Raw genomic sequence first — 17,745 nt, 5'->3', positions numbered from 1 at the left:
TATAGGCTACGTAACCAGGAAAATTCGAGAAGGCCCACACCCTTGGGAATTAATTTTATAATATAATAAAGTCTTTTTTTTGTGTGAATACTTTCCTCTCTATAAGATGAAAAAAACATATTGTAACGAAAAGCCGAAAAAGATGACATTATATCAAGTGAATGCAATTTATGAAGAACACATCCTCTTCATAAAATACAAAACTCTACTTAGTGAGCAACTTTATTAATAAATATTGATTTGTATATTATTGAATGAAACACCAAGCTTATATTGAATTTACATGTACTTTCATGTGTAAATTAAGAGAAATTTTTTGTATAAATGCTTTATCACACAAATTACATTTAAATGGTTTTTCACCCGTGTGTCGTCGTACATGATTATTTAACATATCTTTGTTATAAAAAGCTTGTGAACAAAACGAGCAAATATGTTTACGTTCATTTAAGTGTGTCCGTGATATGTGTGTTGTTAAGGAATATTTTCGACGATATTTTTTATCACATTTAGTACAAGCGTATGGTTTCTCTTTAGTATGTGTTAAAAAATGTCGACGTAAATCGTCCATTTTTTGAAAACCCATACCACAAATATTACATAAATGATTACGTTCACGGGCAACATTCTCATGTACATGTTTCACATGCTGTTCTAAATTATATTTGTAATAAAATTGTTTTGAACACGTTTCACAAGAAAGTTTAACACGATCACCATGTGTGTCTAAATGTTTTTGAAAATGTATTTTTTTAAATGATTTACCACAAACATGACATGCTTCATATTGGTCAACGGAATGCACTGTTTTAATATGTCTTTTTAAAGCATATTTTTCTTTAAAAGATAAATCACATTTTGTACATGCAAATGTCCGTTCTCCGTGTATAAATTTATGACGTTTTAATTTGTGAGCATCTGAAAACAATTTATTACAAATTTCACAAGATAAATTCGACGTAGAATGTGTTTTTTCATGAGCACTTAAATGTAACGGATGATAACAAATTAATTCACACTTTTTGCATTTGATTCCTACTGCTTTATGTCGTTGATGCATATGGTGACCTAATCGATGTGTTGTATGAAATTCCTGTTGACACTTTTCACATTTATATACCTTCAAACTTTTCTTTTTCTTCTCTGTACTTGTTGCATCACTATATTCGTTTGTGCTAGGTATATCCTCAATCTTAACATTAATCGATTGATTGTCATCATTTTTGTAATCTAATTCATAACTACCCTCTTCGATCTTTACATGAATACTATTATCTTCAAAAAAGAAATCATCAGAATGATTTTCTATTTTCACTTTATTCTGTTCAATAATTTCACGAAATGTATTATCTGATTGAACGCATAATTGTTTAAAATGTATAGTATTTTGTAATTGGAGATAGCATTCATTACATATTTGATTTGGTAGATCATCATTTTCCCAAATCTAGAAATGGAAAATTTTACTTTAAACTTAAACCAATTTTAAAATAAAGTTTATCATTAAACATTACCTACCTGTACAGAGGCACACGCTATTATCATTTCAATGATTTTAAATTTATTAATGGATAAAAATTCTTTGTCAAATTTCATACAGATACGACAAACTTTCTCAAAGTCATCTACAAAAACACGTTTTGTTTCCATTTTTCAAGCATTTCACGTTTTGAAAATTATGTATACAGAAACATTAATATTCTGTATTACTATTTATATTAGTGTTACTATTATATCTTTGTATTATATTAGTATTACTTGCATGATTTTACTGTTATTAAAAATCATGCAGTATTCAAAATAGTCGTGGTATGCCATCCCTCCAGTTTTTAATTGGAATTTGAAGATATATTTATACCTTTCTCCGATTGATTAATTCTCCAGATCAAGATCATGAATAAAATTTTAATCATAAAAGACAACCGTTTATGTACATTTCACCTTAGATCATATATTTTATATATATTTATAAAATATATAAATATTTTATATAGATCATATGAATTTTCAAAGCATTTCACAGAAAATGCATATATAGGCTTTAATTGTTCATTTGTAACACACATTTTTATACCATGCATATATGTAATATGCAAGGTATACTAAGTTTAGTCCCAAGTTTGTAACGCTTTGAATTTTGGTATAGGTGTTTATAAAATCACCTAATTAGTCCATTATCGGTTGTTTGTCCGTCTGTCTGCCAACACGATAACTCAAAAACGAAAAAAGATATCAAGCTGAAATTTTCATAGCATGCTCAGAGCGTAAAATACGAGGTCAAGTTCGTAAATGAGCAACATAGGTCAATTGGGTCTGGACCTATGGGTTCGTAGGACCCATCTTGTAAGCCGTTAGAGATAGAACAACAGTTTAAATGTAAAAAATCTTCCTTATCAAAAATTAAACAACTTTTGTTTGAAACATTTTTTCATAAACATCACGGTTTACCCGCGAGGGCGCAGATTAGGCGTAAATTGTATAGTATGTATTATATGGGAATATTAGTTATGAATGTGTGATATGCACGTATGTATAATCTGATAGAGTAATCAACACTGTCTATGCATGTTATTTCAACAATTAACTCAGTCAATTGTTTGTTTTCACTTGTTAAGCTTAATATTCTAGTTGAACAAAAGAAGATCGTGATCGTGATAAATATATCTTCAAACTTTTAATCACGATCGTCTTTTGTTCAACTAGAATATTAAGCTTAAAAATGTGTATAACAAATGAACAATTAAAGCCTATGTTTATGTTCTTTATCCTTCATTAATACTAGTATGCTGTCCACGTCGCGTCGGTTTGATTTTCATTACTTTTCACCTAATATTATTAGCGACAACGTTAACATATTAGATAGCTTACTGGTATTAAAGAATGCAAGGTAGAAAAATAATGCTGTCTAGATTTAGGACATCTAGAAGAATAGTTTTACTTGTAGAATTAATCACATACCTCATCTAAGTTACTGTTATGCATCCTGCAAAGTTAATTAAAGTTTCCAATGACAAACTTTCATCTAAATCAGACAGTTTAAAACAAAAAATTAATATCGTTTAAAGGAATTAATTTTTATATTCTACGTGTTTTTAAATGAGAAACTCCAAAATTTAAAGATATTAAAATGTTTAAAACTCATTTACAAAGACTTATCATTGAATATCAAAAATAAAATCTGCGTATTTATTAAAGTTATTAACTTTTCAACAAATTACATTCATTTCATTACAAACAATTTAAAAAAATTTATTCGTCAAAAATGAAATAAAATTTACAATTATAATTATAATAAATTTGTTAATATAATTCTATAATACAAATATTCTTTCAATAAATGTAATTATTTAAACTACTCTTAACCGACATTCTTCCATCGAATGGAAATTTAGGTTCAATGATTAAACGATCAATCAGATTACTGACTTTTTGAGTTCCAAAATTGAATAATAATACGTGGAAGAGCTCTGGGTTTAATAAATCGACACAATATGTTCATTAGTGAAGAGCACATTTGATGTACGCATAATTCTAAGCAATCAAACTGAAATTTGATCTGAATGTGTGTCAATTATGTGACAACACAATAAATTTGTTAATATAATTCTATAATACAAATATTCTTTCAATAAATGTAATTATTTAACCACTCTTAACCGACATTCTTCCATCGAATGGAAATTTAGGTTCAATGATTAAACGATCAATCAGATTACTGACTTTTTGAGTTTCAAAATTGAATAATAATACGTGAAAGAGCTCTGGGTTTAATAAATCGACACAATATGTTCATTAGTGAAGAGCACATTTGATGAACGCATAATTCTAAGCAATCAAACTGAAATTTGATCTGAATGTGTGTCAATTATGTGACAACACCATGGGAATATTTTTTGGGGGGATAAATATGATCGCTAATTTACGCCAATAAATCAAGGATGATTGATGGCTTAGAAGTTATCAATGCGTAATATTCGTCACGTTATTGCTGACGTACGGCCTTACGGAATGAGTATAATTAGAGCCCTTAGGTCATCTATTACTAGATAGGCCCATCGTGTACCAAGAATCTACATTTTTGCTTCACAGAGAAGATTAATAAAGACAACAACACAATATTCAAATAACTGATAGAGAAACACAATAACAAAGCATGATATTCAATGCGCATGGTTGTATTGACGGAAATCAATTGCTTCATTAATTACTGTTTGTTTAATTAATTCTGTATAAAAGATCTAAAAAATGGTTATATATCGTTTTATTTGCAATATTTTAAAGTGGGCATGTATCACAGATTAGTAAAGTTTAATGATTAAATAATATTTATTAAATGGCAATTATTATTATATATTAAGACATTCGCATTAATAATCATGCTTCGTCATTTATTATCATTCTCAATCATCTTGGAGAGATGGTTCTCACTCTGTTGCCAATTCCAGTTAGAAAATTTTCAAAGTTCGAGCCACCCATAACTGGCGCGCGCCAATATACTCATAACCATTTACATTAATGGCATAAAATTAACTATCTTTATGTATTTTATTTTATTTTGTGTAACCTTAAATGAAGCCGTTATAAACAATATTCCTCCATAAAAGTGAGTAGTCTAAATAAATAATCCATTTTATATTGAATTTGTGTGCACTTTCATATGAATTGTAAGTGCAACTTTTTGTATGAAAGATTTTTCACACACATGACACTGATATGGTTTTTCACCGGTATGTGTACGTACATGATTACGTAGAATTTTCTTATCATAAAATGCACGTGAACAAAATGTACAAATATGATTACGTTCATTTAAGTGTGTACGTGATATATGTGTAGTTAACGCATACTTTGTACGGTATTTTTTATCACATTTATCACAAGCATAAGGTTTCTCCTTGGTATGTGTTAGAAAATGTCGTCGTAAATCGTCCATTTTATGAAATCCACGTCCACATATATTACATAAATGGTTACGTTCACGTTCAATATTCTCATGCACATATTTAATATGTTGATCTAAGTTATGCTTATGTAAAAATTCTTTTAAACATATTTCACATTTGAAAATAACTCGATCACCATGTGTGGCCAAATGCTTTTGAAAATGTCGTTTTTTAAATGATTTACCACAAACATGACATGCTTCATATTGTTGTGAAGCGTAATGAACTGTTTTTACATGTCGTTTGAGTATCCACTTATCTTTGAACGATAGATCACATTTTGTACATGCAAAATTGCGTTCTCCATGGATAAATTTATGTCGTTTCAATTTATGTGTATTTGAAAATGATTTATTACATACTTTACATGGGAAATTACTAGGAGAATGAATTTTTTCATGAGCACTTAAATGTAACGGATGGTAACATACTAAAGAACATTTACTGCATTTAGTGCCTTTTGCTCTATGACGACGATGCATATGATTTCCAAGATTACATGCTTTTTTAAATTCTTGATTACATTTTTCACATTTGTATACTTGTTTTGGTCCATTTTTATCATCATCTTCTGAATCATTATCGCTGTCATGTTCCTCACTTTTTGTATTTTCAAGTTTTACATCTGATTTAAAACTGTGATTCGATAAATCATCATCTTTATTATAATCGAAATCAGAATCATCAGAATGATGCTCAACTTTTACATCAGTAAAATCAGGTTGTAAAATTTTACTTATATTGTCATTTGAATCATCGGTTTTTAATCCAAATTCAAAATTTTCTGTTTTATTCTCGATTTTCACTTTTGTTTGTTCGATGATTTGACGGAAAGTACTATCAGATTTTTCACATAATTGTTTGAAAGTCACGGTGTTTTGTAACTGAAGAAAACATGTATTACAAATTTGATTTGGAAGCTCATCATTTTCCCAAATCTGTATTTAAAAGAAAGTATTCTATATTAAAAGTTAATTTTACGTAAAGAATTCCAAATATCAAAACCCAGTTTGAGTAGACGAAATGGGACATTCCAATGGGAATTAATAAGATTTCCGATTTAACCTGATTGATAAATTCTAGATACCTAATGAGAAAATTCATTTATATCCCTATAGCGGTACTGATCCCAAAAACATAAAGAACAGAACATAGGGATGTTGCAGGAATATTGCGTATAATATTCCTGGCTTGGCTCAACCTACAGAAAAGAAATATTAATTTTCGAGATATTGTGGGCTACTAGGATATTCTTCCGCGCATCTAAAAACAACATACAATGTTTTCCAAAATAAACTGAGATTAAAATATGGATTTGATAAGTATTCAAAAATCCAGCTTGATTTTTAAAAAGTAAGTTGTTATTTTTTTGTTTGCAAATAACTTAGACTATCTTAAAATTTAAACTAATATAAATTACTTTACCTGTACAGAAGTACACGAAGAAATCATTTCAATTATCTTAAATGAAGTGATTGATAAAAGGTTATCAGCGAATTCCATACAAATACGACATACCCTTTCAAAATCAGTCACTAATACACATTCGGTATTCATTGTTACGTTACAATTTTGATTTTTTTAAAATTACGTGTACTGATTTTTAAAATGACATATTCTATCAAAACTCATTTCATGTTTACTTCAATCATTTTTAATCTGAATCTATTTACAATATTTTTGATTGTTTTAAGTAATCAATTTAATAACTAAAAATATTTTTTTATATTTTATATTGTAAAGTTTTTATTTTGTTAATGACTTACTTGCACTGAGACACTAATATAAAAATTGTGACGTCATTAAATAATTCATCATAGGCATAAAAAACTTATCATAGACGAGACCAACATTTAAAAAAAAAAAAAAACAAAGTATGTTTTTAAAGCACACAGTTTAATTTAAGTGGTTCGATCTTTTAATTATGATTTAAAATCACTTATATTTAGCAAAAATATAAATTCGAATCAATTACATTGTACTGTTAAGCTCGAAAACGCACTTTAAAATTCAAAAAATTGACCTCGGTAAAATAACTCAAGTATAGACTAATTACACAGGTCTGCGGTTAAAAAACTGCATAGGATTTTTTTACATTTTCTTATAGACTTTGACCTCCCAAAAACCGGAAAAAAATTCAAAACATTCTATCACATAGGTTTTTATAGATATTAGTAACAACATAAATTAGTCTTTAAGTAGTATTATGTAGTATTTTATAGTAATATTATATTAAACTAGTCTTAAAGTATTATTATTGGACGATGAAAATAAATTAGCTTCGCTTCCAATGGGGTATTCTGTGCACATGGATGAAAACTAACTGAAATAATTTGGCCATTATACTGGAAAGAATCAAATACTAGGACCATTAATGGATGGTTTGTGGGGATTTTTGGGTCAGCAGGCAGCTGACGATGCTTTTGGATCAGCAGGCAGGCTATACTAAATACCGTTGCTTCTTATGCTTATGGGATAGTAGAGCCAGAGAACAGCATTGGACTAAACGTGATTGGCCACCCCGAGAAACTTTAAAACCTGGAGAGAAAAATGTTATCAATTCTACTTTGGTGCCACCAGAAAAAGTTTTGTTACCACCTCTCCATATCAATATGGGGTTGATGAAACAATTTTTAAAACCCCTGCATGAGGGTGGAGGCTATTTTAAATATCTATGTACAAAATTCCCGAAGCTGCCAGAAGCAAAGTTGAAAGAGGGAGTTTTCACTGGCCTCGACATCAGAAGGCTTTTAACTGGCACCCTCTTTGTGGAAAGTATGAATGAGAAGGAAAAATAAGCTTGTGTATCGTTCAAGGATGTAGTGTGAAAGTTTTTGGGAAATACTAAGGATTCTGACTACAAGACCATTGTTCAACTAGCAACATACGAAGCTCAAGGCTGCAAGATAAGCCTGAAGGTCCATTTTTTCACTCCTACATAGACTATTTTTCTGAAAACCTGAGAGCTTACAGCGAAAAACAGGAGGAGTGGTTTTACCAGGATGTCCGCGATATCGAGAGACGGTACTAAGGAACATGGGATGTGACTATGCTTGCAGGCTACTGTATAATTTTTAATAAACGAGTGCTTTTACCAATTTTTTATTTTTGAATTTGCAAAAAAACCTTACGTGATAGAAAAAAAAGGCCATCATTTCTGAAATCAGCGCATTCTAAAACATACAATTTAGTAAAAATATCTCATGCAGCTGACAAAAAATTTTTTTTTTGCAGACCTGTGTTAAAAGGCGACAATTTTTTGGTTTCCTCTGCAATCACAAAATAAGGAAAACATCTTAAATTTTAAGATTGAAAAAAAGATATTTTGGCAAAAGGGCTTCATGATACCAAGGAATCTAAATACTATTTGATGAATTTAGAGTAATCAAAATTTCAAATGGAGTTTACCAAAACCAATTATAATTGCCAATTATGCCATTAATTTAAGGCTTTTAAAACGTTCAAGAAAAGTTTTTAATATCACTTAATAAGTGATTGATATTATATGGTACGACTGTAGGCCTTGTTGAATTTATTCAGATCCGCACGCAGGAATCATTCAAGGGGAGTGGGGCGGCGGATTATTTCTGTTCATCAATGTTTCTCCGTCAGCTGTTTGAATATTGTATTTTTGTCTTTGTTAATCTACTCTGTGAAGTCAAAATATACATACTTGGTATACGCTGGGCTCATCTATTTAAAATATATGATCTAAGGGTTTTACCATTCTAAGTGATATTACTGTATGATATGTTATAGCTTTATTACTTAATAGAATGGTTAAACCCTAGTTAATAGTTGCCTAATTCTACTATGGTAAAACCTGTGCACATTTTGTGACGCAGAGACACATTCGAGCGTTGAGTCCTTGTACTCACATTTTCGTTTTCAATAATTTTAATGCAGGTTTTTTTTTTACAAAAAAAGCAACGAAAATCTATGGTAAACAGCCTCAAGATTAAAAATCAATAAATGTCGAAACAGCTTGAACAGCTAACAGGCAGTGGAAATGCGTTTCATAATTGACTGCATTTACAGGCATATATATAATACTCTTAACGAAATTAGATATGACTTCATTGTGAAAATTTTTTAGATTATCTGATCAAATTACTTAAAATTATCAGACGACTTTCTCTTTAAATTGAGTATTTTCACTTTTGAAATCATAGAAGAAATAATTTTACCTTTTGCACGGACCATGCAAAGAAATTCGTGACACTGAGCCCTAGAGATAGAATTTTCATAATAAACAAAAAACGTTCTATAGAACTTAAATGTTGCATGAAATGTTTGAAAAATGGACATTAAATGTGTATCAGTAACTGATTTTGAGAAGGTTTGTCGTATTTGTATGAAATTTGGCAAATCATTTTTATCAATTAATTCATTTGAAATAATTAATATGATAATAGCGTGCGCTTCTGTACAGGTAATTTAATGTTATGTCGTCTTCAAATATGATTTTATAAAAATGTATGAATGTTAGAGTTTATTATCGATTTCTGTTTTTTTTTTCTTAAATATTCTGGTCTCCACAACGAATTTACTGAAGCTAACCTACAAGCTTAAGTAAAATTTTTGTCCCTAAATGTATGCAGCATAAAATATGGGATACATGCACTCCTTTTAGATATATTTTCATGCAAATTTCTTTCTGAGTTTCGTATTTTTAATTCAAACTGTGTTATTATATAGAGAGTTCTTTAGAGTCTGCATTTGAATATTAATACAGGATGTAAATATAAAATGTGTCCATAACTTGAGTGATTTAATCTTGACATTAAAACATTACTAAAGTTAATACAAACATGAGCCCGAAGAGAATCCTTGTTAAAGCTACATTCGTCAAAAACTTTTTGCATCATTTTAAATTTGTGTCGCATTCGTTGTGTTTTCGAAAGAATATTTCGAACAAAAGATGTTAATACTATTACTAGCTAAAAGTATAACTTTGTAATGGCTCGCGAATGGTATCATATAAAATATATATTTATAAAATAAAATTATACTTCAATTATTGACAAATATTTTTTATTTAATTGTTCCTCAACAAACGTTTATTTCTTTAAAACATCAGGTTGTAAACCATGATCCATGTTATTATCCGCTCTGAAAATATTCAATTCATTTTTTATTTTAAATTTATGAGAAATACAACAAAACCCATCTTTATTAATTTGTAAATCAAACCAACGACCATGACATACATTACATACTTCAAAATTCAAATTCTTTTGAGCAATCTCAAAATTTTCTGCATACATTTTAAAATTAATATCATCTCGAAAAAGATATAATTCTTTTTGATCTTGTTTTCGTCGTTTCGTCGTGTTTATAATTACTATAATTAAAATTTTTTTCATTACTTGAATTAATATCACTTAATTTTATTAGTTATTCTACTGTAGAACTGCAAAAATTAATTTTGTTATCACGTTTTTTGTATTTTTCATTATGACGTTTTTTAATACTTGAAAGAATCTACAGATGGCCACTCAATTAAAATTAATATTAAATGTAGCCAATTTTATATTAGTATTAGATGTAGCTCATATATGGTGCCACTGTCTCTGCATATACATTGATATATACATTGTAATAAATAAAAAATACTGTTGTTTTTTATTATTTATACAATTTTTACTAAAAATAATGATTGATAACACATCTAGACATAAATATGGAACTACAACATTTCATTTCATGTCTAAATCTTTTGTATTTTTTTTTTTTTTTTTGTAAAGTTTACCACCAAAAAGTTACATTTTAACTTAGTAGAGGCTCGCTTCGCTCGCCTAATTAGAAATTTTTTTAAGAGTTTTGACCTATATCTATAACTGTTTTCGAACAGCTTGATTTTTCGTGTCTAACAGCTCGGCCACGGTGAAACCTTCATACTCATTAGTATTTCTTTGTTAAGACTTTATTGGATAAATATCGGATGTCATCATATTAAGCCATTTCATAATAGATCGGTTATCGCCAAAACATTTTTTTGTTAAGTCCTGCATTATATCCACTGATTAATTTGAATGATAAAACAAGTGAAAACAAACAATTGACTGAGTTAATTGTTGAAATACCATGCATAGGCAGTGTTGATAACTCTGTCACATTTCACATACATACATATCTGACATATTTAACTGATATTCTCATATAATGCGCAAGTGTTGATGCGCAATCGTTTGTTTTTTTTGACGTCATGTAAATAACAAAAGATATTCACTTTGATATTCCTATATTAATACATACTATAAAATTTGTACCTAATTAACGCCCTCGTGGGTAAACAGTGATGTTTACAAAAAAATGTTTGAAACAAAAGTTGTTTATTTTTTTGTAAGGAACATTTTTTACATTTAAACTTTTATTCTATCTCTAACGGTTTACAAGATGGGTACTACGGACCCATGACCCAATTGACCCATGTTGCTCATTTACGAACTTGACCTCACTTTTTACGTCCTAAGCACGCTGTAAAAATTTCAGCTTGATATCTCTTTTCGTTTTTGAGTAATCGTGACCACAGACGGACGGCCGGACAGCCGGACGGACGGACGGACAACCGGAAATGGATTAATTAGGTGATTTTATGAACACCTATACCAATTTTTTTTTTGTAGCATCAATATTTTTAGGCGTTACAAACTTGGGACTAAACTTATAATACTATGTATATTTCATATATACATGGTATAATAAAATGCCTAACCCTATGTGTGTAAGAAATCCCCTGAGCTAACAAACCACTGGCAGCAGCCTTGTATAATATATTTATATTTTCTTAAAAATGGTTTCAATTTCAATGTAATTTTTCTACCCGTAGATTTGGGAAAATGATGAGCTGCCAAATCAAATATGTAATGGATGCTTTGTTCAATTGCAAAATACCATAAGTTTCAAACAATTATGTGAAAATTCAGACAATGAATTTCGTCAAATTATTAAAAAGAATAAATTTGATTTATCGAATAATGAAGATAATTGTGCTAACGTAAAAGAGGAAGGATATGATAGTATAGATTACGATGATAATAATTCTCTGTCAATCTCCATCAAAGAAGAAAACATTTTGGAAAATATAACAAATCAAAATCCTAAATTCGGTTACAATGAAGATAATGTTAAAAAATCGGAAAGTATTAACAATGAAGATAGGGAAATGTTGGAAATTAAAAACGAAGATGGTTTCGAAAATAATAGAAGGCAAACAAGAAGAAAAATAATTCAATTTAAATTCGAAGAAGATAGTGATAGCCATGAAGATATAAATGAAAAAAATGATTCCGATTGGGAAGGTGAAGATAGAGAATCTGATAAAGATCAGTCACAGCCGAATGAATACAAATGTGAAACGTGTTCTGCAATATTTAAACGAGTAGAGGCACTTGGTTTACATATGAAAATAAAGCATAATGCAGAAGGTACCAAATGTTACAAATGTTCATTAATATGTTATCATAAATTACATTTAAATGTCCATGAAAAATCACATAATAAATGTAGATTTTGTAATTTAACATTTTCTTCAAAAAAGAAACTAACCGAACATAAATTAACTCACGATGTAGTCATCAACAAGTCTTCATGGGAGTGTAAAGAATGTCCAGCAATATTTTCAAGTAGAGACACTTTATACAGACACATGAAAATGATACACAATCGCAATTCAATAAAAAAATTGTTAATATGTGATAAGTGCGATGAAAAATTTCCAAATAAACGACTTTTAGCAAGACATATTCGTAAAACGCATCCAAAAGAAAAAAAAGAGTATAAGAAAAATCAGATCGTGAATTGCGAAATTTGTGGTAAAACATTAAAACGATGTTATCTAAGTAAACATATGACAACCCACGGAGAACGTAATAAGTTGGCTTGTGAATATTGTCCAAAAATATTTATATCACAAGAGACATTACAAACACATGTGAAAATTTATCATAAGAATTCGGGACCTGTTTGTAAGTTCTTGTGTAGTGAATGTGGTCTTAAGCTACGTTCAAAGGCTGAGTTAAGTAACCATTTGATAACACATACTGGAGAACGGCCGTATGCATGTGATAAATGTGATAAAACGTATCGTACAACTTTTATGTTAAAACAGCATATATCACGTACACATTTGAATGAACGTAATTTTATTTGTACATTTTGTTCACAAGCATTTTTTGATAAGAAAATTTTATTGAATCATGTGAGACGACATACGGGTGAAAAACCATTTAAATGTAATATGTGCGAAAAAAGGTTTATACAAAAAACTGCTTTAAAAGTTCATATGAAAGTACATACAGGAACGGCCGAATATAACTTTAATGAGGGTGGACTCTGGAGCAAGACTGATGTATAACGATAAGAGTGATGCAACAGATAGTAGAGTAAAAAGAGGAGAACATGAAATTCACTAGTGTCAGTCAGTTATAGAAAATAAGTTGTTTTTTTTTTAATTTTTGTACATACTTAATTAGTGTGAAAGAATAAAGACTAAATCATTAAAGCAGGAGCAAAGCCAATATCCTTCGAAGTCGAACTATGCTTGACCCTAAGTGCTGAAATTGAAAAATTCATTATTTTGTCTAGAAAAAATTTTGTTTAGATTTATCAAACAAAAAAGATGTCTCAATTTTTTTCACAACTATGGATATTACCAAAAAAGTTACAAGGCACATTTTTTGTTATCCATATAACATATACATAAATACCACGAATAGACCTTTTTCATGAAAAACAGAAATGCTTTTTGATAATTTTTTATGAAAATATAGGTCGAGTAGAGCCTGTAACTCAAAAATTACGCATTTTTAACAATAAAAAAACTATGAAAAAAATTGTTAAAAAGTCACAATATTTGAAATATTTTAAAACGATTTTTTTTGGCTCCACCGCACACGTGATCTGTGATGTCAATCCGATAAACAATGACAATAAAACAGTGTCAACAGTTGTTTTAATATATCATTATTATCAACTTTAAATGACGTCAAACCAACCTTCGTGTAACATCGTGTGTTTCCGGATCGTTTTCACCAATTTGAATTTTAATGATTTTCATTGTCTGTTTTCTCAGTCATGTGGCTTCAAAAAAATCGGGGAAAAAAATTAGCCCATTTATCAAGACATTTACTTTCATTTAAAAAAAGAAACAAAATGTGACAAAGGTCTATTAAAATTAATTTTTTGGAGTATTATAAGTTTGACCGTTATGTATGTGTGTGTGTGTGTCTGCTTGTCTGTGATTTGTTGAAAGGTATTTTAATGGAAAGTGCTCTTAAGAATACATGTTCTTAAGAAAATCGGTTCGCTTTGGAGAGAGCAACAAGGAAAAAAAGCATTTATAACAATTGTTGACATGTTAATATCCAAGCACCTTCGAAAATTGTCTTCAGTAAATAAAATACCATCCATCGGTGACTAAAATTTGTTTGACTTCTTAGTTATATAAAGAGAAAACGGATTATATATCGATGATAACTAAGCGCGTAACGCTCATGGCTACCTTCATCACGATTACACTATTCACAAGATGCGATTCACATCGGAGTTGACTTCTGATGACTTCGACATATCGAATGACTTGATTTGTCACTTAAAGCTAATTTGATAGTCATCTACGATAGGATAATAGTAAGTGTCGCCAAACGACACACGAGGGCTATGAGATGACTTATATCCAAACTTTTAAGTTATTAGATAGTCACTAGTAATTAGTCTCTATAAGCATCTAGTCATCTCCAGTGGGTCTTCAATTTTTAAATGACTTTACCATATAGTTATGAAGAAGTTTTTTAATTTAGATTTCTTATTTTAATTATTGTTGCTAAGGTTGCTATATTTCTTATTACCATTTCAAATTTTATTTTATAAAAAAAGTACCAAAATAAATGATAAATTAAGCAAATGGGAAGTAATTTAATTTCGTTTTAAACCTATGAATGAACGAAACATTTTAGGTAAATTGCTCAAATGAAGTTAAGTTAGTGTTCAGGAAACAGATACGAAGGGACTAATATAGTCTTTCGCTCCGCTATTTGTGATAAGATGTGATGCTCTCATTTTATTGTGAATGATAGCATTTAGTTTCATTCATTGCTAACTAAGCGCGTATTATCTCCTATTATTTTGAATGTGCCCAGGGCAAAACTTGATCTAATTCGTCTTTGAAAAAAAAAAGATGTTCATTCTGGCTTTCACGCCACAAATACACTACTATCAAAACAGATACCACTCCACTAATATACAGTTACCACGTACATTGAATTAAATTTGAAAAGATAGGAAATTCGAAATTATAATATCGAACTTTGACCCTGTGGAGAATCTACACAAGTTGTAATAATTGGGTCGCCCAAAATCCCCAAAATTAAAGAAATAATTAATTATGGTAATTAACTACTCATTTGTTTATATTAAACATCCAAGACATAAAAAAAAGTGAAAACAATTGACTGAGTTAATTGTTGAAATACCATGCATAGACAGTGTTAATTATTCTATCGCATTACACATACATACATGTCGTAACTGATATCCCCATATAATACATACTATACAATTTACGCCTAATTTGCGCCTTCACAGGTAAACGGTGATGTTTACGAAAAAATGTTTCAAACAAAAGTTGTTTATTTTTTTATAAGGAAGATTTTTTTACTTTTAAACTTTTGTTCTATCTCTAACGGTTTACAAGATGGGTTCTACGGACCCATAGGTCAAGGCCCAATTGACCTATGTTGCTCATTTACGAACTTGACCCCACTTTTTACGTCCTGAATACGCTGTAAAAATTTCAGCTTGATATCTTTTTTCATTTTTGAGTTATCGTGTTGGCAGACAGACGGACAGACAACCGAAAATGGACTAAATTTTGTTCATAGCATTAATATTTTTAAGCGTTTCAAACTTGGGACCTAACTTAGTATGCCTTGCATATTACTTATATGCATGGTATAAAACAATAAAAATAAGTACAATCCTAACTAAAAGATCAAAAACGCTACAAAATAAATAACCATATCAACCCAAGTAAAATGGACAATTGTTTTAAAACAGACGATATTAACAATTTATTCACATAAATTCTATAACGTGAAATGTTTAAAAATGGATACAAAGTGTATTCTAGTGTCTGATTTTGAGAAAGTTTGCCGTATTTGTATGAAATTTGATAAATCATTTTTATCAATAAATACATTTAAAATAATTGAAATGATAGTAGAGTGTACTTCGGTACAGGTAATTAAAGAATATAGTTATTTTTTTCTAAATGTATTTAATTTCTATCCGATTCGTGTAGATTTGGGAAAATGATGATTTACCAAATCAAATATGTAATGCATGTTTTCTTCAATTGCAAAATACTATCAGTTTCAAACAATTGTGTGAGAAATCCGATAACACTTTTCGCCAAATTCTTGGTCAAAATAAAATTAATGTTGACAAACATTCCAATAATTTTGCTGTAAATGAGAATGATTTTTCCAATGTAAAAGTTGAAAGAGATAATTTTAATTTTGAATATGATAATGATGTTCTATTGAATAGCCTCTCAATAGATATTAAGGAAGAGGATACATCTAAAATTGAAAGTGAAAACATTAAAAGCGATGAAGATGCTGATGATGATGATGACGATGTATGCTTAGCTAAGAGATTAACTAGAAGCAAAATTGATAGACCAAAAAGAATAAAAAGTTCAACAAAAAGGAAAAATCATGATTGGAAAGATTCTAGTAGTGAGAATGAAGACGATGAAGATCCAGATTGGGATCCAAGTTGGAATAATGAAGACGTAAAACCAAGTGATCTTGAATCCAATGATGAAGATGATAAATCTTCAATAATAAAATGCGATGAGTGTGATGTCATATACAAAACACCGATTGCACTTGGTTTACATATGCAGAGAAAACATAACGCAGAGGGTACTCAATGTAGAAAGTGTTCTGTAATATGTTACCATCCATTACATTTACGTGCACATGAAAAGTCACACTTTTCAACGAATTTACAATGTCCAACATGTAACTTAACATTCTCAAAATTAGCTTTATTAAGAAAACACCAATACACACATGGTGATCGTACAGTTGCATGTCCAAAATGTGATTCGTCATTCCGACGTGATTACGAATTACGTAGGCATATGATAAATGTACATAAAGAAACAATGCATTGTGAATATTGTCCTGAAACGTTTCGTAATAAATTATTATTGAAACGACATATGAAAGAATTGCATCCACAAATAAAAATAAAACAATATCGTACTTGTGATGTATGTGGTAAATCAATAATACGACGTTATTTTCAAAATCATATGGCAACACATGGCGATCGTAAACAGTATACATGCGAAGGTTGTTCAAAGATATTTATGTATAAAGATTCATTACGACGTCATGTGAAACGTGTCCATGAAAATCAACCACCTGAATATAAATGTTTATGTAATATATGTGGACGTAAATTTCATACTTCTAGTAATTTACATCGACATTTTCTAACACATACTAAGGATCGTCCGTATGCATGTGATAAATGTGATAAAACTTACCGCACTCAGTTCATGTTAAAAATGCACGTATCACGAATTCACTTAAATGAACGTAATTTTATTTGTACATTTTGTTCACAAGCATTTTTTGATAAGAAAATTTTATTGAATCATGTGAGACGACATACGGGTGAACGACCATATCAGTGCGATGTATGTGATAAAGCGTTTATTCAAAAAATTGCATTGAAAATTCATATGAAAGTACATGAGAAATCATTATTAAATGTACTTTCATAA

At 29.6% G+C, this 17,745-nt stretch overlaps 4 protein-coding genes across 5 annotated transcripts; 2 read left to right on the top strand and 2 right to left on the bottom strand.

Annotated features, from left to right (window-relative positions):
* Positions 1 to 268: 268 nt before the first annotated feature.
* On the bottom strand, positions 269 to 1,650 carry LOC123305629 (zinc finger protein 39-like). Its single transcript, XM_044887403.1, has 2 exons — positions 1,519 to 1,650; positions 269 to 1,447 (listed from the first exon to the last, which is right to left on the bottom strand). Exons 1-2 carry the CDS (start codon positions 1,648 to 1,650, stop codon positions 269 to 271), a joined length of 1,311 nt encoding a protein of 436 aa, XP_044743338.1.
* Positions 1,651 to 3,368: 1,718 nt separating this feature from the next.
* LOC123305763 (zinc finger protein OZF-like) lies at positions 3,369 to 6,510 on the bottom strand. The gene is made up of 2 exons (XM_044887579.1): positions 6,369 to 6,510; positions 3,369 to 5,881 (listed from the first exon to the last, which is right to left on the bottom strand). The coding sequence occupies exons 1-2, from the start codon at positions 6,498 to 6,500 to the stop codon at positions 4,631 to 4,633; spliced, it is 1,383 nt and encodes a 460-aa protein (XP_044743514.1). The 5' UTR covers positions 6,501 to 6,510; the 3' UTR covers positions 3,369 to 4,630.
* A 2,679-nt stretch (positions 6,511 to 9,189) lies between these two features.
* LOC123305189 (zinc finger protein 888-like) lies at positions 9,190 to 13,652 on the top strand. Of its 2 annotated transcripts, none has more exons than XM_044886831.1 (2): positions 9,190 to 9,282; positions 11,776 to 13,652. In XM_044886831.1, the coding sequence occupies exons 1-2, from the start codon at positions 9,244 to 9,246 to the stop codon at positions 13,300 to 13,302; spliced, it is 1,566 nt and encodes a 521-aa protein (XP_044742766.1). In that variant the 5' UTR covers positions 9,190 to 9,243; the 3' UTR covers positions 13,303 to 13,652. The 2 variants fall into 2 exon arrangements, with proteins under 2 accessions (XP_044742766.1, XP_044742765.1); XM_044886830.1 differs by having other exon boundaries at positions 9,190 to 9,375.
* Positions 13,653 to 16,052: 2,400 nt separating this feature from the next.
* On the top strand, positions 16,053 to 17,745 carry LOC123305621 (zinc finger protein 652-B-like). The gene is made up of 3 exons (XM_044887392.1): positions 16,053 to 16,091; positions 16,246 to 17,532; positions 17,602 to 17,745. Exons 1-3 carry the CDS (start codon positions 16,053 to 16,055, stop codon positions 17,743 to 17,745), a joined length of 1,470 nt encoding a protein of 489 aa, XP_044743327.1.

This window comes from Chrysoperla carnea, chromosome 1 (genome assembly GCF_905475395.1).
Source record: "Chrysoperla carnea chromosome 1, inChrCarn1.1, whole genome shotgun sequence".
NCBI lineage: Eukaryota > Metazoa > Arthropoda > Insecta > Neuroptera > Chrysopidae > Chrysoperla > Chrysoperla carnea.
Note: the sequence above shows the minus strand (reverse complement) of the source record. Positions and strands in the feature narration are given on the sequence as shown.

Coding starts and splice junctions, on each gene's coding strand:
- LOC123305763 (XM_044887579.1), bottom strand. CDS start 6,500: ATGAATACCGAATGTGTATTAGTGACTGATTTTGAAAGGGTATGTCGT. Junction 5,882..6,368: donor CTTCGTGTACTTCTGTACAG/GTAAAGTAATTT, acceptor TTTTAAATACAG/ATTTGGGAAAATGATGAGCT.
- LOC123305189 (XM_044886830.1), top strand. CDS start 9,244: ATGGACATTAAATGTGTATCAGTAACTGATTTTGAGAAGGTTTGTCGT. Junction 9,376..11,775: donor TAGCGTGCGCTTCTGTACAG/GTAATTTAATGT, acceptor TTCTACCCGTAG/ATTTGGGAAAATGATGAGCT.
- LOC123305629 (XM_044887403.1), bottom strand. CDS start 1,650: ATGGAAACAAAACGTGTTTTTGTAGATGACTTTGAGAAAGTTTGTCGT. Junction 1,448..1,518: donor TAGCGTGTGCCTCTGTACAG/GTAGGTAATGTT, acceptor TTCCATTTCTAG/ATTTGGGAAAATGATGATCT.
- LOC123305621 (XM_044887392.1), top strand. CDS start 16,053: ATGGATACAAAGTGTATTCTAGTGTCTGATTTTGAGAAA. Junction 16,092..16,245: donor TAGTGTCTGATTTTGAGAAA/GTTTGCCGTATT, acceptor CGATTCGTGTAG/ATTTGGGAAAATGATGATTT. Junction 17,533..17,601: donor AGTTCATGTTAAAAATGCAC/GTATCACGAATT, acceptor TTTTTTGATAAG/AAAATTTTATTGAATCATGT.